A 22591-nucleotide genomic window follows, 5' to 3' on the forward strand; every position below is an offset into this window, starting at 1 on the left:
TTACAGGATGTTTATTTTAAAGGTATTTTAAGGGTATTTATTATTTTTATTTAAAGGTACATGCTTATGAGGTAGGCAGCACTTTTTGTCTGTATCTGAGTAAATATGCCTAAGATTGGGGAAGAGGCTACTGGAGTTTTGGTTTTATTTTCTGCAGAGAGAGGTTAGCTGTGGTAAAAGTGGAAACTGGATTTCACTGTAATTGTCAGCAGCTACAGATCATCATTCCTCCATGTAAAATGTGGACTGGGAAAAATACTTCTAATTCTCCTTTCCGCTCTACCTTAGCCTTGCTGCCACTGTTTTGCTCTCTGCAGCAGTGTGGTGATTTCTCTTCTGCTTGTATATTTTCTGCTCAGCAAAAGGTAGCCAGATCTCATGTAGGGTCCTGGCTGCTGTGACTCATTCATGATGGTGGTGAGGAACAGTGTCCTTTTGCCTTTGCAGAAAAGCACAGAGGAATGAGCAGAGAGGAGTAGTGGGACACAGGATTGCGCATTTAGTCTAAAGTGCATCTAATAATGTAGCATTTAATGTACTACAGCAGCTTCGTCTGTCAGAGCAAGTCCCTGTGCAGAAAGTTACCAAGTCTGCTGCACAACGGGCTCAATCTCTTGCTTTGGTTCTTTCTGCTCTCTGCTTGATGCAGTGCTTGCTCTCTGCTGGGTCCTTCAGGAGCCTGAGCTGCGCTGTCCCGCAAAACAGTTTATATCAGGCCTACACGCAGCATTTTTCTTCTCATGTGGCTTTCTGTTTCCGTCATAGCCAGGCATTCTTACAGTCCTTACATGGTGGTGGTACCTGACTGTCCCCTTGAAAACTTCAGAGAAAATTGCTGCTCCCATTTGCATGAGAAGCTGAAGAAAAGTCAGTCCATCATTTGCATCCTGCTGATCATAGAATCATAGAATGGTTTGGGTTGGAAGGGACCTTAAAGCTCATCTAGTTCCAACCCCCTGCTGTGGGCAGGGACACCTTCCACTAGACCAGGTTGCTCCAAGGGTTGCTCCAAGCCCCGTCCAACCTGTCCTTGAACGCTGCCAGGGATGGGGCAGCCACAGCTTCTCTGGGCACCCTGTGCCAACGCCTCACCACCCTCACAGGGAAGAACTTCTGCCTAAGAGCTCATCTCAATCTCCCCTCTGTCACGTTAAAGCCATTCCTCCTTGTCCTGTCCCTACAGGCCCTTGTCCAAAGCCCCTCTCCAGGTTTCTTGTATCCCCTTCAGGCACTGGCAGCTGCTGTAAGTTCTCTCTGGAGCCTTCTCTTCTGCAGGCTGAACCAACCCAGCTCTCTCAGCCTGTCTCCAGAGCAGAGCTGCTCCAGCCCTCGCAGCATCTCCGTGGCCTCCTGCGGGCTCAAACAGGTCCACCGCTTTTCCCCCCAGTTTTAAGGCGTCATTGTTCTTGTGTGCCCATTCAGATGACCTCATAATGCAGTATGAGAAAGAGTAAAACTGATGTTCCATTTTTTTTAAAAAACGTTTCTGATAATGTACCATTAGATGATACTGCTGTGATCACATTGTTGCCACTTTTGTTAATTACAGGTAGGAAATGCTTTTGAGTTAGCACATCAATACAGAGAAATTATTAAGAGCAGTATAGAACAGAATAATTCTGGTCTTAGCTAATTACCTATCAAATTCTCTTGTAATTAAAGGCAAAATTGGGAATTTTCAGAATTATGTATTGCATAGGGTGAACGAAACAAAAATCCTCTTCTGTAACTTAATGCCATGTTTGGTCTGTACCTTTTTCCTACCTATGCACCATTTTAATGCTTTAATACTATCTAAAACAATATTTTGAGCTATATTGTGTGTAATTTCGCTGGAGATCCAGTGAACCATGCGAAGTATAGATGTTGTATTATCTCAATCTATCACCTAGTTAGTTACATTTTTTATTACCTACAATTTTGTGAATAGGGTTTCTCATTGCAAAATATTCTTTCCCTTTCCTGTATGTTCAAGAAGACATTTTAAAAACAAAAGCTTCTGCAGTCTTTTTGGACTGATTTTCCCATTGATATCATTGCGAAGTGTTTAGGTAATAAAAGAGGGCAAAATGGTAGGCAGTCTAGTTATTTTTTATAGTTATGAAAATCAGTTTGACTGGGAGTATTAACTTCATATCAGGAGTAAGAAATTAGATGTTTTTCAGTCAGAATACCACATCTTGACTACTAATGATGCTTGCCTTCTGTATTGATTTCTAGCTGACTTGCTATAGTCATATTCTTGGTAGCTCTCACTATAGTAAGAAATTAGAGTTTTGCCAATAGGAGAGGTTAATGCTTCTATTGTATATAGAATCATAGAATCATAGAATTGTTTGGGTTGGGAAAGACCTTAAGATCATCTAGTTCCAACCCACTGCCATGGGCAGGGGCATCTCGCACTAGACCATGTCGCCCAAGGCTCTGTCCAACCTGGTCTTGAGCACTGCCAGGGATGGGACAGCCACAGCTTCTCTGGGCAGCCTGTGTCAGGGCCTCACCACCTTCACAGTAAAGAACTTCTTCCTTATATCTAACCTGAACTTCCCCTGTTTTAGTTTAAACCCGTTAGTTACCCCTTGTCCTATCACTACAGTCCCTGATGAAGAGTCCCTCTCCAGCATCTTTGTAGGCCCCCTTCACATACTGGAAGGCTGCTCTGAGGTCACCACGCAGCCTTCTCTTCTCCAGGCTGAGCAGCCCCAACTTTCTCAGCCTGTCTTCATACGGAAAGTGCTCCAGCCCCCTGATCATCATCATAGCCTCCCTTGGACTTGCTCCAACAGCTCCATGTCCTTCGTATGCTGAGGACACCAGAACTGCACACAGTGCTCCAAGTGGGGTCTCACAAGAGCAGAGTAGAGGGGCAGGATCACCTCCCTCGACCTGCTGGTTACTCTGCTGGGGATACAGCCCAGCACACGGTGGGTTTCTGTGCTGTGAGCACACACTAAAGCTGGGTCGCGTTCAGTTTCCTATTGACCAACAGCCCCAAGTCCTTCTCCGCAGGGCTTCTCTGAATCACTTCTCTGCCCAGAAGTATTCCTTTTCTGATTGCTGTCATTGATACTCTTATCATACAGAGTTTCGTGAAGAAATGTTGCTGTGTAAGTTAAGCTATAAAGCAAAAAGAAAAAGCAAAATTATGGAAAATGAACCTTCTGGCTCAGAGCAGTACAAGTCTCTCATTAGGAGTGGTGTGTCATCTTTGGTGAGGTCTGGTGACTGTAAATATTCAGAGCCAGTTATCTTCTTTCTAAAAAAGATTTCAGCACTGACTGTGTTCAGAATTTCCTTCAACCCAGGAAAACCAAACCATCATGTTTCTCTATAATATGGCCCCGTACAGAAGCTCAGATTTATGAAAAGGACTTGCTGTGTTTTTCTAAAATGATACAAAGCTTCAGATATGCTTATATTTTTATTTATTTGTTTCCATGTACCAAACAGGAAATTGAATAATGGGCACAATTCGGCCCCCAATGATCTTGATCTAAACATGCAAACATGTGCAAAAGACAGATATTGGCTGATGAGGAAGTGTGAGGAGCTTCATTTCATCTGCTGAAGAGCCCCACTTTTCATAGCAGTAGCACAGTGTGAAGGCTTTGGTGTGAGTTATGTGGCATGAAGTTGAGAAGCAAGGAAGAGGTGGGTTTACGTGAGGACAATCTGTTGTAGACGAGAACAAATTCCTGTTGGAGATCAAAATTTTCCCACTAGTCCAGTAGGAACAGCAGGCGATACTTCCAGGGTGCAAAGTGGAGTTTCCCATTGTGTTATTATTGCAGTCCCTTAGGGCTTTTCAGAGTGGGAATCACGCTAATTGCCTGTTGATTAACCCATATACTTCATCCAAAGCACACATGGCATGGCTTTGTAACTTGGTCAAGTTCTTTCTTGTAAATTGTCATAGTCTAGAGGTATAATTTGGAACTTTTTTCTCCCAAACTATAAAACCGTAGTTGTGATTCCATTTTTATTTGTTCCAAAAAGGATAAAAATAATCAAAATTTGTTTGAAGACTCCAGTAATAACACTGGGGATCAGGATTTTTTTTTTTTTTTTTGCTATACCTTTTAACTTTTGGGTTTTTTTTTTACCATGACTTAGAGGTGGCTATTTCTGGTGTAAGAACAGTAATGAGAATAAAGCATGTTTCTTCTTTTTCTCTTCTGCGATAAATGCACCAGGGTATTGTTTATTCAGCACATATCTTTATGTAATAACAAATCTCAAATTATTTGCTTTTCTTTTAGTTTAATTTCTGAGATACTTATTCTTTAAGTGTCATAGGAATGTGTTTATCATTCACTGTAATTTCACAGGGCAATGTATTGTGTAGGTACACGGATTTTTCCTTTGCTAGACATGTGGAAGAAAGTGCTAACATTGCAGATTACAGAATGTGCATGTTTACCACTCTTCTTTGTGGGGACTAAGCTTTCGTTCCTTTTTAATAGCTTTTGTTCTCAAAGAAGATATGAATATTCATAAAACGGGAAAAAGCATGTATGTTCCTTGATACATCTCTGGATCGTTGTATGAATGTAGGTGATCACTAGGTCTTCCCAAGTTGTAAACATCTTACTGAATCTTTGATTTGCCATCTTCCTCTAGCTATAAAGTGATGGAGATAAAGCAAGAGGACCCTGACAGTGTTATAATAAGGTAGAAAAAGGAAGTTTCGTAGGCTGTCAAGTCACCTATAGAGTCTCTCACTGCTATTGGCAAATGCAGATACCTGTGTCAACAATTGAGTGATGTTGCTGAGCAGACCATTACAGTGGGAATTTATGCCAAGACTAAAAAGAGAGATTCCTCCAGTTGCGTGACCTATTGGTGTTGTGGATGGACACCAACTTCACTCCTAAGAGAGAAGTAGCAATATATTTATTTATGTAAAACAGCGTTTTGACAAAGTTTGATACTAAATGTGACAGTGGTTTAACACGGTTCAATGGTGAGGTACACCTGAATATTTACTGCATTTACAAAACTGTCAGAGACCCTTCTGTTGAGCCACGAGGTTCAGAAAGGACCCACTTGTGTTCTAACCATCTTCTCAGAGTGGAGTCTAGGTACAGCTAGATTCCACACTTAGTCCCAGACTTGGTCAATGGTTTATGTCTCAAGGGTTATATGTGCACAGTCAATCCTTTCTATCTTAGCTGAGACTTAAGAGTTTAGCATGCTGTTAATCACTTACTGGGGATCTCTTGCGGCAAGGAATCTCTCAACCTCGAGGAGTAGCATTGAGAGGCATCCCTACTCAAGGGGAGATCCCGGAGTGCAGCCTGCTGTCATGCGGGAGAGCTCTGTGTGCTCTGGGCTGTCCACCAGCTATGGAGTGAGATAATTGACTCATAGTCATGTTTGCATATTGACTGCAGAAACTTAGCTTGCGTTGAACCTTGACCAGCACTATGGTTGGGGTGTGCATGTTGGTCACATTAGCTGTTGTGTTGTTAACTGTCTCCCCTGAATCCAATTTGAGCTGTATGCAGCTGTCATGGCCAGACGCATTCATTACCACCACCACTGATGGCTATCACTTGAGCAGAGTTATGGGAAATAAAGGCCAGGTTGTCAGGGGGACCACACCGCCACAGTTGGCCAGTGGTCTCTGCTACTTCAGTATCCAAGATCCCTGTGAAGCCTGTTATTGTTAACGCAGGTAAATTGACAGAGCATTGGTGGCTGCAGCGTGGCTTGGGACTTCCAGACCATCATCCTGGAGAAACCTGGTCTGTGAATTCAAATTAGAAGGCATCAAATACCTCTTATCTGATAGCTAAAAGAGAATAGAAAGTCCAGCTTGAACAATTTCAGGAAGATTATAATTTCAGTCCTGAGGTTTTAGGGACAAAACAAACAATGTTTCCTTTGATTAAGGGATGCAGTTCTGTTTTTATCGAAGTATATTAACTAGAATAATAAACTGAGCTACCAGTAAAACATTTTTATAGCATGCTTAAATCCTGTTGAAATGAACCTGACTTCACCCATGCCTAAAATGAAATATAAATGTTGTCTTGAAATTAGGCGGATCATTGCACATTTGCTTTCTGATTATTCTGTCCTATGCCAGTATGTTTGGTTGGGTTTTAGTATTTGCTTAAATGAGTATTTAATAAACTAAGTAAAGATACTTATGATAGGCTACATTGAACTATAGTATGGCAGCTGCCTATTTTGTAGCAGGAATTAGACTTCAAAAGAAAAATAAAAAGGTGTGATTGTTATAACAGTATTTCTTTAGTGGGCACTGAATAACTAAAAGTTTGTAGTCCCTGTTCACTTTTGAGTAGAAGAACTCTGCAGCCTATAATATCAGTGTGCTCACTGTGAATTTGTAATTGGCATGTTCATTCTTAGGATATTAGCTTTCCAGAAAAGCTTTGTATAGTTTAAGCCAATTAGTACATTGTTTTAGGTGAATTGGGAGGATAATTCTTTGCTAGGTGGACAGAAGGACAGAAAGTATGATTATTTATGGAAAAGCCCTATGTTTTAGTGTTGTAGTTGGGGTGTTTAGGGGGTCGCTGAAGACCAGGGAGAAGATAAGCTTGGCAGCTCTTGAACAAGAGCATTACTATTTCTGTTTGTTAAATTACTGTAAAATTATTCATGATAAGTAATTCCCTACTTTTCAGAATAAAAGACTATACAGAGCAGACATATTCTTCTGTGTTCTTTATTATGAGATGTTTCATAATGCAGTTTGAAAATATAAAATACGTAAAATGCTAAGAACTGATACGTGTTATGCTTGACGTAATCTGCTGACACAAACTTGAGACCTCTCCCCCTAGGTAATTAATGTAAGATTTTAAAACTTGCCTTGAGAATTTCAGTGTCTGGTTACCGTACGCTCCTGGACATGGGTGGCATCTTTAGATATCTGTTAGGATGATGTATCCTAGGAAAACAGAGGCTGCAACCCTCTGCCAAGAATCCTTATTGCCTTTACACAAGTAGTGGTGGTGCTTCAGCGAGAGAGAAGCATCTCACAGAGGTTGTGTTTGAGAGAAGGTGTTGAGCTTGTGATGATGCAAGGTCTTGCAACTGGGTCGGGGCAATCCCAAGCACAAACACAGGCTGGGCAGAGACTGGATTGAGAGTAGCCCTGAGGAGAAGGACTTGGGGTGTTGGGTGGTGAGACGCTCCCCATGACCCGGCTTCAGTGTGAGCGTGAGCCCAGAACCCCCTGTGTGCTGGGCTGCACCCCCAGAGCATGAGCAGAAGGTCGAGGGAGGGGATTGTCCCCCTCTGCTGCGCTCTGGGAGACCCCCCCTGCAGTCCTGATCCAGCTCTGGGGCAACAACACAAAGAGGGACGTGGAGCTGTTGGAGCAAGTTCAGAGGAGGCCATGGAGATGCTGCGAGGGCTGGAGCAGCTCTGCTCTGCAGATGGGCTGAGAGAGTTGGGCTTGTTCAGCCTGGAGAAGAGAAGGCTCTGGGGACACCTTAGAGCAGCTCCAGTGCCTGAAGGGGCTACAGGAAACCTGTAGAGTGGCTTTGGACATGGGCCTGTAGGGACAGGACAAGGGGGAATGGCTTTAACCTAACAGAGGGGAGATTGAGATGAGCTCTTAGGCAGAAGTTCTTCCCTGTGAGGGTGGTGAGGCCCTGGCACAGGTTGCCCAGAGAAGCTGTGGTTGCCCCATCCCTGGCAGTGTTCAAGGCCAGGTTGGACGGGGCTTGGAGCAACCTGGTCTAGTGTGACATGTCTTTGCCCGTGGCAGGGGCTTGGAACTGGATGATCTTGCCTTTCTTTATACGTATACTTTTAAAAATTTGATGGTCTCTCTTCAAGGAATGGAAGAGCTCTGTGAAAGGAATGCAGCTTTTAACTCGGTGGGCCTAACGACTTCTCAGCTTTAAAGTAGAGATGTATTGAAGCAAGCTTCTTAGTGGTTCTCAGCATTTACAGCACAAAAACCCTGAGGTTTTGCAATGTGGTAAGTGGAACGAACAGTTGAGCCACCCTACTACTAAATTTACACCAAAAAAAAGATATAATAGTAAACTATTTCACATCTGGATTCTAAACTATTCACTGGGTGTGTATTCACGACATTATTTTACATTGGTTTCAAATTTCATCAGGGTTTTTGAGATTTGTGAAGTCTGCACTATAAAAGATCATACTTAAAGTGCATCAAGGGAACCATGAGGGAAATCAGTGAGAAAATCATGGCTTGCAGGGAGTTATGGTTTGGATTACTGTCATTCGTTTGTTAGTGTCCATGTTCGAAGTATTCTTCATATTTTATGGAATTATTTAAAATGTCTGGTCCTTGCCTTCAAAAGCAGTACTTGAATACCCACGAAGCATGTTAATTATGCCAGAATAAGCATTTTTACACAGTTGAAATTCTGCCCCAGTCTTTTCTGAAGCAAATGACCATAACCCTGTCACATGTGAGATCGTTGCTCTACACTACTACAGTTTTTTGAAAGGGATGTATAATTTTAGATAAAGAGTACTGACATCTTGTGGCTGCATGAAATAGTGCAAGAAGCTCTGGTCAGAGCATGTTGTATTTAGAAGAGCATGTTGAAATTTTAGCAAAAGCTAATGACTGCGTTTCCCAGTGGATGTAAACACATGCCTCTACAATCTGCTTGTCTCATGAAAAACATTAAAAGTTAAAAAAAAAAAAAATCTGTCTTATAGTTCTGCTGTTGCTCGTGGAGTTTTTCATGCTAGAATTATTGTTTATTTTAAGATCCTCTTGGATTGGTTAGACTCAAATATTATTAAGGCTCAGAAATAACTAAGAGAGAAAAAGAAAATCACATCCAATATTTTTTATTAAAATGAGTTTCACTTACCTAAGAATGAAATCGTACCAACTGGCATTTTAGGGAAGGGATTAGTTTGAATTTTCTGTCCGGCTTTTTTTCTTTTGTTTGAAGACTTAACCGTATTTTTTGCAATCAAAATGCACAGGAAAAGATGGGTAGTCTTTCTTCAGCGCACCATGGAAGTGGTGGTTTTGTGAAGACTGTCTCAGGCACAACTACATATCTTACAGCTGTAACTGCGACCCATCCAGCTGCAAAATGACTGCCTTTCTCAGCTGGACCAGTTCCCAAATACATTTGGTGGCCATTTCCTGAGCTGTTGGCGCCAGTGCAGCAGAGGGCAGCAGCAAGCACCACAGTTGCTCCTTCCAGCAGCAGCAATGACTCACTCTGGCTTCAACGCTTTTCAAGGGCAGCCTTGTGCTGCTCACTGCTGGTCCCCATAGTGGGACTGCTGGGCGCAAGTGGAAGAGGCATTCGTCCAATTCTGCCCCCATCCTTCCCACAGGTTCACCCTCTTTCCAAGCACCAGCTATAGTCAGAGCACCAGGAGCTGAGGTTGAATTGTGGGAAATAGAATCACAGCATGGTAATAGCAACATAGCAAACCTCAGTGTGAAACCTCGTGGCAGGGGAAAGTGATCTTATTTTAAACCAAAACTGATCTTGGTGATTTGCTTTCACACTCTCACACCCTCATACTTGCATTCACAAGCACAGATGTGTTCTTTGGGTTGTGCATGATGGGGAGGGCAAGGGTGCCAGCTGACAGGTCCTCTTTACCTCTCCGAGGCTCCTGCCTATCGCGTGACCATGTCTGTGGTGATTTTGGATGTGCCATTTTGTACCTTCTGGGAGCTGGCTGTGATCTATCTCTCAGCCTTGTCACATGTCTGTGTGCGCAATTGGGTTTTTGCTCACTGTCCTTTGCCCACATGGGCACTTTGAGGAGAGGGCACATACGTGCTCCTGTATGGCTGCTGCTCTCTATGCCCCCACCATGTGCCATCCCAAGAGCCATCCTTCCACCTGTTGTTCCTTCTGACACTTCCACATCCAAGTCCTCTCCATTCTCCGTTCATACCACATTCGACATTTCTCTTTCAATTCTCTTCAGGGTTGTCGTTCTGGCCCTAGTTTATTGTTATTCAATGGCATCAGGGGGCTTGGACCTTGTGCTCTCATGTGAGCAGGTGCTGCATGAATCACATGAACTTTGTGGATTGACTTTAGAGTTGATCTGCTCATTGTGAGTGTTGTAGGAAGTGTGTTTTCATGAAAAAAGGAAGCAGGAAAACAGTAAAGTCAATGATGAAGCTACGCTAGTAGTGTCAGTGGAGCCTGTGCCTTTTCAAAGGCAAAAGATAATTAGATTAATATTTTACAGAAATAATTTTAAATTTATAATCTAATTTTTGTGATTGCGTTAAGATAAAAGCCTAGTCCTAATAAGGACATAATTCTGTTAACTAAAAATTACACTGCAACAGCCAGTATTCTATGTATGGCTTAGAATATGGATTGGAGACAACAGAAAGTGATTCAAGCACCCGTTTGCTATTAACACAGTGAATTACTGAGTAATGACACTATGGAAAATAATAAATTGTGACAATAAAAAAATTCTTTCCTGAGCTGCTGTTTTCAAACTGACTGTCGATAGAAATTACATTTAGTTCTGTTTAAGTTAATTTAATTTCCATTCCCTTAATGCATTAAAATGACGTAGTTAACAGTATATACATGTCTTTAACAGGAACCAGTGACCCGTATGTCAAGTTCAAACTTGGAGGCAAAGAAGTATTTAGAAGTAAAACAATACACAAGAACCTCAATCCTGTGTGGGACGAAAAAACATGTGTTCTTATAGATAATCTAAGAGAACCATTATATATAAAGGTGAGACACTATCTTACTTATGTCTGTCAAATTACAACAGAAGAGTTATAGAAAGAATTTAGGTGTAATTTTTGTATGCTGAAAAATTTATTGTGCACTAGTGCATTACTGAAGACTGTTTAGAGGTGAAAATTACTGCAATTACATCTGTAGAATAACAATGTCAAAGTTTTCAAAAATAAAAGGTAAATACAGACAGTTTTGTTTATTTCAGGCCATTTTTTTTTTTTTTTCCTTTTATACTTCTTTAGTGGAATCTTAGGAGAACGACAGAGAAAGCAAACTGTGTTTCGTGATGGCATCCTTTTTATTTACAGAAATATCATTGCATGTTTCTGATATGAAGCATAATCTGTCTCATTAAAATAAATTCTTTGCTGAGATTAATTTGCCCAATTGTCCTATGTTTTGTTTCTTTTTTTCTATTTGTACTGAACACAGTGGATTTGCTTATATGTTTCATAATGCTTTATGCTCTTTTCTATTTTCACATTATATCTCTCTTTAATATATGACAGGGGAAGATTATTTTTTCATAATAGAGGCATCACTTAATCCAAAATAACAGGTAGCTTGAGTTTAAATCAAAGAGAGGCCAGCAATGCCCAGAGTAACTAGTAGCAGTGCCACTAACTAATCCATATTGGAATGGAAACCAGAAAAGCTGTGATCATTGTTTTATAGGCACAGAATGGAAAGGCACTTTTCTGGCCCCAATAGTTTATGGTGATCTATATCCAAAAGTGATTCCTAATTGTGTAAAAGAGAGTAGATAAATATTAAGTTAGAAAAATGATATCAGAAAAACTATGATCGTAGGGTTCTAATTAGGTGTCTAGGGTTTGAAAGGATCTTAAGATCATCTAGTTCCAACCCACTGCCATGGGCAGGGACATCTCACACTAGACTATGTCACCCAAGACTGTCCAACCTGGCCTTGAACACTGCCGGGAATGGAGCACTCACCACTTCTTTGGGCAACCTGTTCCAGTGCCTCACCACCCTCACAGTAAAGAACTTCCTTACATCTAACCTGAACTTCCCCTGTTTTAGTTTAAACCTGTTACCTGTTATCCTGTCACTACAGTCCCTAATGAAGAGTCCTGTCCAGCATCCTTGTAGGCCCCCTTCACATACTGGAAGGCTGCTCTGAGGTCTCCACGCAGCCCAACTCTCTCAGGCTGTCTTCATATGGGAAGTGCTCCAGCCCCCTGATCATCCTCATGGCCTCCTCTGGACTTGCCCCAACAGCTCCATGTCCTTATGTTGAGGACACCAGAACTGCACACAGTGCTCCAAGTGGGGTCTCACAAGAGCAGAGTAGTGGGGCAGGATCACCTCCCTTGACCTGCTGGTCACGCTTCTTTTCATGCAACCCAGGATACGGTTGGCTTTCTGTGCTGTGAGCACACACTGAACCCAGCTCATGTTCAGATTCTCATTAACCAACATCCCCAAGTCCTACTTGCGGGGCTGTTCTGAATCTCTTCTCTGCCCAACCTGTAGCTGTGCCTGGGATTGCCCTGACCCAGGTATAGGACCTTGCACTTGGCTTGGTTGAACTTCATGAGGTTGGCATTGGCCCATCTCTCAAGCATTTCAAGGTCCGTCTGGATCTCATCCCTTCCCTCGAGCGTATCAACCGAACCACGTATGTAGTTCAAAAACACTGAGAGAAAGTATGGAAACTTAAGTATTACCTATATAATCTTTTTAATTGGTCTGAAATAATATAATACTTTAGATCAGCATCAGTCTTAAATACATGACAAAAATTTTAACTGAAATATCAAATCGTAGAATTTTTTTTAGTAGATGAATGCCACTTAAACAGCCTCTGAGTATTGATCTGTACTATGTTTCATGTATTCTGCTCAGATAAAGTGCATTATTGTTAGAAATGTGTAAAGTTAATTGTAATTGTCAGTTGACATTTTCCTACCCTTATTAAGCTTAGTAACTTGTAAAGAATGAACACATGCCCAGGACTATGAAAAAGAGAAGCAGATTCGAAGGACAGTTAAAACACAGCTGCCTGTTTTGGTTTATTTATGCCAAATACCAACCCTGCAATAGGGTCATAAGGGTATAGGTGTGTGTATTTCTATTTTTTTTCCTCCTAGGAGGAGTGTGCCGAGTGGTAAATGTCTATCCATGTTTGTGCTCTGAACACAGTGTGTGAAATACCTGATTTTTATAGCTTGTCCAGACATTCTAGGCAGTGCTGTGTAGCCTTTGTGCCATGGGATTTGTTACTGTTGTCTTACCCAGCGTGTATTAAAGTATTTGTAAAAGATGAACAGCTTTAACTGCATCGTGGAAAAGAGTTTCTGTAATGCAACAGTCAAAGTATTCACATCAAAATTGAAGACCTTGAACCTAGATATATCACATCTCAAATATTCTCATTGGTGTTCACAAGTCTCAGTCTTACTTAGAGCTGAAAGTATATTCTGGTCCTTACAAATACTGTTGACAATATTTACCAGAAAAATTTAAATAACCTAAAAAGTTTATTTTGAAAACTAACATTATCCCCTTTTTTGTTGTAATTTTGTGTCACTTTTCTTTGTTGCCATACACATTTTTTGCTTATTTCCCTCCAAAAGCTGTCCCCAGTTTGTTACTTTTTCTTCTGATGTGGAAAGGCATAGTGTATCTCAGATCATTGAGACCATTTCACATACTGGCCGCAGATTTCTGTCTGGATGTCACTGAATTTGTCCATATGCTTTCTCTTTTAGCTAGCAAGTTATTTCCTTATACATATATGTTAAGATTTCATCTTAGATTTTAGTGTTTCCAAAACCTAGAAACTTACACGGCCTTCAAAATGTACACTTTTATTCCTAATACCAATGCAAGTGCAGTAAACCCCCACTTTTCACAACCTTTTCCTGCCCTCCTGCCTGTACTTTGCAAAACTGACAAAGGTATCAATGTATAGCATATCAGCAATTCTGCTTGACTTCAGTTGTGCTTTTCCTCTTCCTTCTTTTAATGCCTAAGTTTATAAAAATGCTTCTTCTGTTTTTATAAAATTGATGTTGTTCACATACACAGTCTGGTAGTAGTATAGCCCCATGTCTGTAGATGATGCATTTTGACTTCTATGTAAGCAGTTTCAAACTTGATTTTGTGGCCAGAAAGTTTCAGGTTACTTTCAGAGAATCCTGGTTTAACAAGCCGTACAAAATAGTAATACATAAAAAAAGATTTCTAATATGGGAAAATGCTTTTATCTCCTGTGCATCTTAGGTCTTTGACTATGACTTTGGACTTCAAGATGACTTTATTGGTTCGGTGTTTTTGGATCTCACATCGTTGGAATTAAACAGGTATGACACAAACAAGTGTGTGGGGTAATTCTTTATGGTTATCTCCTGATAATCACGTTTGTGGAATTGCAAATAGACCAGTATGCTGAAAAATAATTATATAAACCTACACCACATAAAACTACCTAAGGAAAAACATTTATGTTTAGGGAATTACTGTAATATGAAAGTTAACAATATATTAACTGATCATGAACAATATTTTTTACAGTGTCTACAGACGTTAGTTTTATAAGCACTCTAACCTTGTATTTATATTCCTTGAATTCACAGCATTACCACCTACTGCTGAACTTTTTTTTTTCCAATCTATTAATGTTACAGTTCAGATTTAGTTACTTCAGTACGTATAAGTACTCAAGTAATTAACACAGGATAACAGTTGTTAGTATTTGTGAGTGTTCAGACTGCAATACTTGAAAGTAGAAATGGGGTAAATTTGTGACATTTTCAAGTAGTTTCATATAAATGTTGGTGCCCTTAATTCCCATATTTCAGAAATTTCATAATCTGAGAGCTTGTAATCAAAAGAGATGCATATATTTTTGTTTCCTAGGCAAACAGATGTTACCTTGAGTCTGAAGGATCCTCATTACCCTGACCATGATCTGGGAAGCATATTATTATCAGTTCTGTTGGCTCCTAGAGAAGAACAGCGGGAAGTGGTAATTTTAAATGTTTTAATATGTGTTACCTCTCTTGTTCTGCGATGGGTGACTTAAAGCACGATAGTAAACCACATATGCTGGGATTAATTTGATTTTTCCAATTCTTAAAATAACGTTGAAAAGTGTTTCTGGTGTAGTACCATATGCTTCATCTGATTTGGATCTTTCCTGAGATGGAACTGAGGGATCCAGATTGAACGTAAATGTTCAGCAGTTTCAGTTAAAAAGTCAGTTGCAGGTGAATGGTGCTGATTAATGTAGAAAAATATCAGTAAACCACTGGTGAAGAATTTCGGACCTAATGTTGCCATCTCTAGATAAGAACATTTGAGTCCTATTCTACGCTGTAAACAAAGAAACTTGAAAAAAGTTAGTGTTTCTGCTTTTTGGCATCTAGTGATGGAGTATTATTTGATGTTTTTGAATTTCATGACCAGATTTCAATTATAAAATCATGTGGGTTTTTAGGTTTATTGTAATTCCTTCATTAATCTTAGTTTTCTAGTCTGCTTAGTTATAAGTGAAAATTGTTTCCAGTTTTATAGATCCTGTTACTTCTGATGAATTCTGTCTCTAGTTGGACGTATTTTACTAGCTTTTTGTCAGTTGGCTTTTGACTTGAGCAGTACTGGTACAACTATGGCAGAAATACAAAAGATGACATCTCTCTCAGAGCTTGTAAAATAATGTGGATTCCTTTGGCTTCAGGGAGGCGAAGAAAAAAGTACTAGTATGATGACATTTTCCATGGATATGGTTAATTATATGGTTTTTGTAAGAGGATATATGTTTCTGTATGCTGCAGTGTGACAAATCCTGTTGTCTAGCTGAGGAGTATTGGCAGGTTCTAATATTCTTCATTTTCCACTTTCCTCCTAGCTGATATTAAATAGCCTAGTAAGTCAGCTATTGGAACTAGGTGTTTGGTATTTGATGTGACAGAGATGTAGAGTTTTGAAAATGCGTTTCTCATCTCTTCATGACATTCGATTAGAGCTTAACAGAAAGAGTGGAACGTGGAAGCAATGTGCAGGCAGTTTAGTTAAACAGTGCATTTTTTCTTTCTTTTAGCAATACATTTGTCCAGACAATTCCGAGTACTATCTTGGCAAATTTGTACCACAGAAGTGTTTATCACCTAAATTGAAAATTGTATTTAATTTCAGAGGGGTTTGTGTGTGTATTTGGGTAAGAAAGACCAGCATTTCTGAGTCAGCTGGTAATAGCCCTGTTTTCCAAGTGGCTTTGGCATTATCCTGCCATAATCCTAAATCAGCACAGCATGAAAATACTGTATTTTTATGTGGAAATCAATTATGTGAACAGCACGTTAATTTCCTTTTTTCATCATACAGCTAGGATAGCCACCGTGATGCTCAGTTTTACTAGCTATTATGCCAAGAACACTCAAGAAAGTCACAGGTGAAAAAGTGTAATTAAACCACTGTAGTGCAACATGTCTTTCACATGTGTTTTTACTTTGTGAATTTGCCACAGAATGTCAGAAGTAATGGGAGCACCATAGACTTGCTGGGTAGCAACTTTTTCCATACTCGGCAGACTGGTTGTAATAGAAGGAAGAATTGGGTTTATGCTATTATGCTTTTTATTAGCTCTCTCTAATGGTTGGATTCGATGATCTCATGGTTGGACTTGATGATCTTAAAGGTCTTTTCCAACATAAATGATTTTATGATTCTGTTTAGTAAGCAAATCCTCTTAGTTTAGCCCTAGTGACTTAATTTTTCTTCCCATTCAAACTGTTATTTATGGGGCTTCATTCTGAAAATGCCCAAAATTCAGAGCAGGCTTCAGATTCTTAATCTGAAGCTTTATATTTGGTATTAGAAACCAGAGTCCCCAAGGTACAGATTTCAGAGCGGTTCTGATAAAGTTGGAATAAAATTAGAGAATTTATGTCACAGGGGAGATGACCTACAAAATCAATACTGAATTGCTGTATGTAAGTGTGTTAGAAGTTTAATAATTCAAGGCACTGTTATCTTTTATTCAGTGCCACATGTACATATTTATTTATTTATTAGATTTTATTTACTCTCTAAGGAGTAGATATATTACAAAATGTGTTACCCCAATTAAATTGTCATCCTTGGTTATTTTTAAAAGTTCTTGTAGTAATGAGGATAATTTTTATTGAATTTAATATGGCTGAGATCAGTATTTTTTCAAACGTTATGTTAAAGGATTTAGGCTAATTCTTGACCACTGTGGAAATGTGCAATGTATAAAGTACTAATTAAAGAAACTCCTGATCTGTGTGGCGTGCTGTTTGCATAATTACTACTTCCCTTCTACTTCGATATCTCTATGCAGATAATAATTCAAACAGTATGTTTGAAATATATAGATAAAAATGTGTAAGCACCTCTAAATGTGCTTGAATGGCTGCCTCATAGAAGATGCAGAAACACTGTCTCTTCACATCATGTGCATATTTTTTTTCTTAAGTCATTGCAAATTTATTAAATCCTGTTGATTTGATATCTCTATGTAGCCTCCACTTCAAAAATATATTTTATTCTGAGTAAGTTTTAATTTGTTCAGGTGATAACTTTAAATTTGCTTGCCCATATTGTCACAAGTAACTTGTGTAAAATAGTTACATCTTCAAGCTGAAGAATTCAGAAATTAACCCCTACTTCTTAAATTTCAGGTATGTTGATTCATGTATATTTAAAATGAGAGTGTTTATTAAGACCACTGGGGAAATGAAAAGAGGATCAGCACTCCCATGTAGCCCTAGAAGCAGTGTTGCGTCTGATCCTGCATTTTGGGCAGCAAAGCATTTTATTGGAATATCAAGATAATGCAGGGGTGTTTTATAGGAAGATGCATCCTGTCACACTACATAAGAAATACTGACACTGCAGGAGGATAAGATACTGCAGCTGGAAGTTTGAAGTTAAATGGTACAAAATATGGGGCCTTTTTATATGTTGCCATCTGTCTGTGAGAGAGGTGTTATTACAAATTATTTAAAACAAGTGCTCAGACAGAGGAATACTTTGTTTTGGTTTGGGTGAAACTATGTTTTGTGAAGCGTTGAGGTGTGCAAAGAGATGAGAGAGAGATTTGGTATACACAGGAGCATTCTCTTCCATATCTTTCGAATGAATTTCTGATGAAATGCAGATTTTTCTGTGTGCTGACTGATGACATGTTCTTTAGAATTTATAGCTGGAAGGTCAGTTTTGCTAGGATCAAACCTGATTACATCTTTGAATTCAGATATCAGGTAGGGATATTAACATACGCATATGTTCCTGTAAATGGATGTGAAACTATATTACAGACTAGGAGAGGGGAGAGTTTGGTTTGAGTCATGGAGGATTTATCTATTCTGGAGTGAAAAAAAACGCTCAAGTAATTTACTATTTGCATTTTTCCAGTGGAAGAATGTTAGATATGGTTTCAGGTAAAGGAGATTCAGTGTACTAGTTTCATAAATAAGAACACACTATTTGATTTTTGTGGTATGTTTTATTAGAAGAAAATGCAGAAGTAGCCTGCAGTTATCATTGAAAATTAATTTAAGAGTATGGACAGGTGGACAAACTTTCTAGCAAATATTCTGTGCCATTGTCTTTGCCTTTTGTGACCTAATGCTTGTTGTAAAGGCAGAAAAATGTGAACTTTAAAAGTAATAATCTTGTAATATCTCATTTGAACTATATACATGAATTAAAGTCCTATTCTTTTGAATTTTGATGAATGAAGGCGATCTGATTTGTTCCTATTTTCAATCATAAATTGTAAATCAAAATTGATGAATGTTATTCTTACAATTATTCTTAAAAATAAGAATGTCTTCAGTGTTAGCAAAAAGTATAATCTATTTCCAGCCTAACACAATTAATTGCAGTATCAGTAGTTCCAATAATTCATATGCATTTGCTCTGTACTGTCAACAATACTTGTCCATTACGTTAATTATTTAGCATTTTTATTAGCATTATTTAGCATTTTCTCTGAGAGAAAAGATAGCTTAGGTAACTAGTGTAAACTAAGAAGACATGAAATAAATAGGTATGGGAAAAAGTATGTGTTTAGAAAAACATTAAAACCTGTGAGCTCTAAAAAAATGTGTTCTCTTTAACTCTTCTTTTAAGAAATAATGTGTTTATGGTGTAATTTCTGTATTTTGCATTAATTTCTGCTTTTGATGCCCAGTTTGAAAGAAGTCAAAGCTAGCAATTACTTGATTTTTTTTGCTTAGACCTGCTCCAATGAAGCTCACTTTATTTCTTTAATTCTGGCAGTATAGATTAATACTTCCCTTTGTATGCGTGTAGTGTTGTGCATGCCGCTGTGCTGTTTGTAGCTACATGCATGCCAGTCGCACCGTGCATGTGAAGTCTGCAGGTGCTGTGTTTGGCATTGTTGTTGCAGGTGCCACAGTGCATGTCAATCTCTTTCTTTGGCAAAACTCAGCACACAGATTTCATCACTGCAGCATGACCACGTTGCATGTCTCCTGCGTCTTCTCTACAACAATTGTTTCCAACCTTGGTCTTGCAGGCAACTCTTGGCTACAGCGAATAATGAGAACTGTTGCCTTGGGCCCAGCAGAGGTTGGCAGCTACCATTCCACGACTGCCAATGGCCTGAGTAGCGTAGAAAGCGGGAAAAAGGAAACATGAGTGCTACTTGGATGTTGCTATTCAACGAGAATAAAGTTCAGAGCATTGTTTTTTCCTTAATTAATTTATGCCAAGTGATGCTTAGTATTTTTTTTCTTTGTACAAAGATATTAGAAGCATTAATATGCTGTCAATTTGCTTGCTATCTCAAATCTTACAATGATTCTTTTTTCTGTTTGTGGTTGGGTTTTTTTTTTTTTTTTTGGTGTTTTTTTTTTTTTTTTTAATTTGCCAGAGGGATATTATCATAATAGAAAAAAAAAGAATGGAAGGAGATTGACTCAGAGCATGGAATATTTTCAGATTAAAAAGTTCCATGTAGATCATCCTTCCTAATCTGCCATATGATATGTACTTGTTTTGCTGGCTTCTAAGGATGGTTATGATGGCTTCAGCTTATCCTGCTGCAGCTGGTGATGGTGCTGATGCACTCAGCAAGTTTGGTCATATGTTCCATAGCTATGACTCCAACTGAACTCCTCAGAGTTGAAATAATATTTGATATGCAGTTAATTCGTCTGTCAGGCTGTATTCCCCTCCTTGCTCACAGCCTGGTACAAAGCGCAGTTAAGTTTCAGCTCTGACTTATAGCTGTGCAGGATTCACAGGACCCAGAACTCAGAGGTTTCCTCTTAGCACCTGCTATGGGCTTCAAGCTGCTAACTCTTACATGCCCCTCCTGTAAAAATGAGTTAAATGGCTTTCTCCAGCCTTATAAAACATTTAGTATCTATGGATATTTTTCAAAGCCACAGTGCTACAATTATCATTAACTTATGACAGAGCCTTTAGGCTTTAACTCTCTATAGCAACTTAAACTTTCCTCAGCAGCTGTTTGATTTTCTTCTCCCCCAAAACTGTGCCAATTTGAAGAATTTCTGGATATTTTGAAATTATAAAACACACCTATTTTCTCCCATTTTCAAATTTTACCCATGTAATACTTTTCTTAGCAAGAAAAATGTCTGCATTTCAGAATTTGTTTCCATTATCTGAAAAAGAAAGTGGCTTTGCAGTAATTAATAAAAATAAAAATAATGTTTGTTTTTCATGACAAACTTTCAGTAGAAATTAGTGATCTTTGATGTGTCAACAACAGGCTGCTAAATGTTATTTAATTGTATAAATTAATTTACCTGTGTTTCCACAGAACTGCTTTAAGCAACAGTTGTGTTCACAAATAAATTGTCCACCTCCATCTTGACCAGTATTTCTCTTTTATTTAATGATTAAGAATCTGTGTCTGTGGACACTTTGCCTCCTGACGTGTCAGAACATTGTCTCTAGCAGTCCCAAGGTTTCACAGAGTATTTAGGTAATGGGATAGGGCTACTATGTTTTGGTTTTTTTAAAGAGTCAAGGTATGAGTTTTTTTATGTCCCATGTGCATAACTGTCAAACCAAAGAGCTATTTTTACTGCTGTGAAACTAATTAACAGTGGTAACCTTAAGGATTTTTTAATAGATGAATGTTGTCCAAAGAGCTTTACGCAGCCTTTCTGTTAGGTGTCTACACCTGTGAGATAAAAAGTAGTGTTCCAAAAAACTGGAGTACAGTAATACTAAAAAACCTACTATTCAAGTATCATTCAAAATTGAAGTCACTGAATAATGGCACATTCATTTTTTTCATTTGCTAATCTAATTCTTTGTTTCTTTCTTCTCTTTTTTTTTTTTAAATTAAATGATTTCACCTGATGTGTTGTCGCCGGAAACAGTATGCTGAGTCTGAACAGTGCTGGTAGTTGTCCAGATTTATTTCAGTCTTGCGTAGTTGTTGCTGGAGTATACATGTACGTGTGGCTGCTTCAGTTGTAGTTGTGGTTAAATGTGGATTGTCCCATTAGAGACAGTTGGCCTCCTTTTCTGTATTGCAGAGAAAAGGTAATTAAAATGCTCTATTTTGTTTTCAGACAATGCTAATGAGGAAGAGTTGGAAAAGATCAAGTAAGGTAACTTTTAGCATGTGGTCTTCTGGCTTTGTTTATTTTAGAAGAACTACGATGTTTTACCAAACATGCCATCTAGGACCTGAAACTTGTGGCACAGGGTTTATTCTCCTTCAAATTGTGTTTTAATGACATTGTTTTGTATTTCATCAAACCAAAATCATGAAGCAGTTGAGCTTTTACTATAATCATTAAACCTCTCAACTTTATTACAGCATTTTAGCCTATTTTGAAGTCATCTAGTAACTTTGTGTAAGTGGCAAACATGTCCTGCTGCTTTGTCTAAAACCTTTAATTTCTCTTGTATAATCAATTTTCTCTTGTATAATCAATTTTCTCAAACCTTACCGGTTGATGTTAACAGAAGGAATTCATGCCAAAAGGTAACTTTCATTTCCCTATTACTTTCTCTTCCTACTGATTGGAGTTTTTGTGTGTGGAAGTTTTCAGTGATGCTTCTCAAAGACTTATTTCCCTGACTGACAGGTGATGATCGTAGCCAGGCTTTCCAGGAGCGAAAGGTTTCAAGAATCCTTTTCAGCCTCCACTTTATACAGCTCTTTAGATGTCTCTTCAGGCAAATTCAGTATCTGGCTTTTCTCCTATTAGGAGTCATGGAACTGATAAAAAAGGAGCAGCATATGCTCCTTGTCATTAGGAAAGGGCTGTGAGTTTGACTCCCAGTGGAATACAATCCATTCATACCTTTTTCCAGTGTTTGTATCCAAGAAGATTAAGAAAATGTTTGTAGTTATACTAATAATATATTAATATGTAATGATAATGCTGAGATGCTGCTTTCAAGTTTTAAGCCGCCTTCTTGCATAATTAAAAACAGAATTAAAATTTTTCAGTCTTGAGCTGGTGTGGTAGGTCTAGGGTTTTTTGAGATATTACCCTATAAAGGTTAAAAAGGTTAAAGGTTTCTCATGTTAAAACGGGAAAAATGAAATAGCTATGGTATGTGATTTCTCTTACTTTGTAAAGTGTTTTACTTCTCTAGCATACTGATGCACATATTTAAATAGAAGGTTACTAAATAAACAGTGTTGTGCATAGAGCTCTGTGACAAATATTTTTACAGTATTTTTAACCTTTTTAAGAAAAAGAGAACAGGGTTCATAATTTTTGGGTTATGGGTGGATTTTTCACACAGTCTGCTTCTGCAGGTCAGGACAGTACTCAGTCTCTGTTTCCTTTTTGAAACCTGTGAAGCAAAGGTGCTTGGTGAAGTGATGATGTGCATTGTTTTGATTCTCACAC

General features: G+C 38.8%; 1 protein-coding gene across 3 annotated transcripts in view; it reads left to right on the top strand.

The window, feature by feature from the left end:
- The window catches only part of MCTP1 (multiple C2 and transmembrane domain containing 1), a 249559-nt gene that overhangs the window by 83106 nt on the left and 143862 nt on the right, over positions 1–22591 (top strand). For 2 of the 3 annotated variants that reach the window (XM_030470381.1, XM_030470383.1), the window contains exons 3-6: positions 10570–10712; positions 13971–14050; positions 14607–14715; positions 21293–21331. In XM_030470381.1, coding sequence (XP_030326241.1) covers positions 10570–10712; positions 13971–14050; positions 14607–14715; positions 21293–21331 — 371 coding nt within the window. The remainder of the gene's footprint in view (positions 1–10569; positions 10713–13970; positions 14051–14606; positions 14716–21292; positions 21332–22591) is intronic. The other variant, XM_030470382.1, reaches the window with a different exon arrangement.

This window comes from Strigops habroptila, chromosome Z (assembly GCF_004027225.2).
Source record: "Strigops habroptila isolate Jane chromosome Z, bStrHab1.2.pri, whole genome shotgun sequence".
NCBI lineage: Eukaryota > Metazoa > Chordata > Aves > Psittaciformes > Psittacidae > Strigops > Strigops habroptila.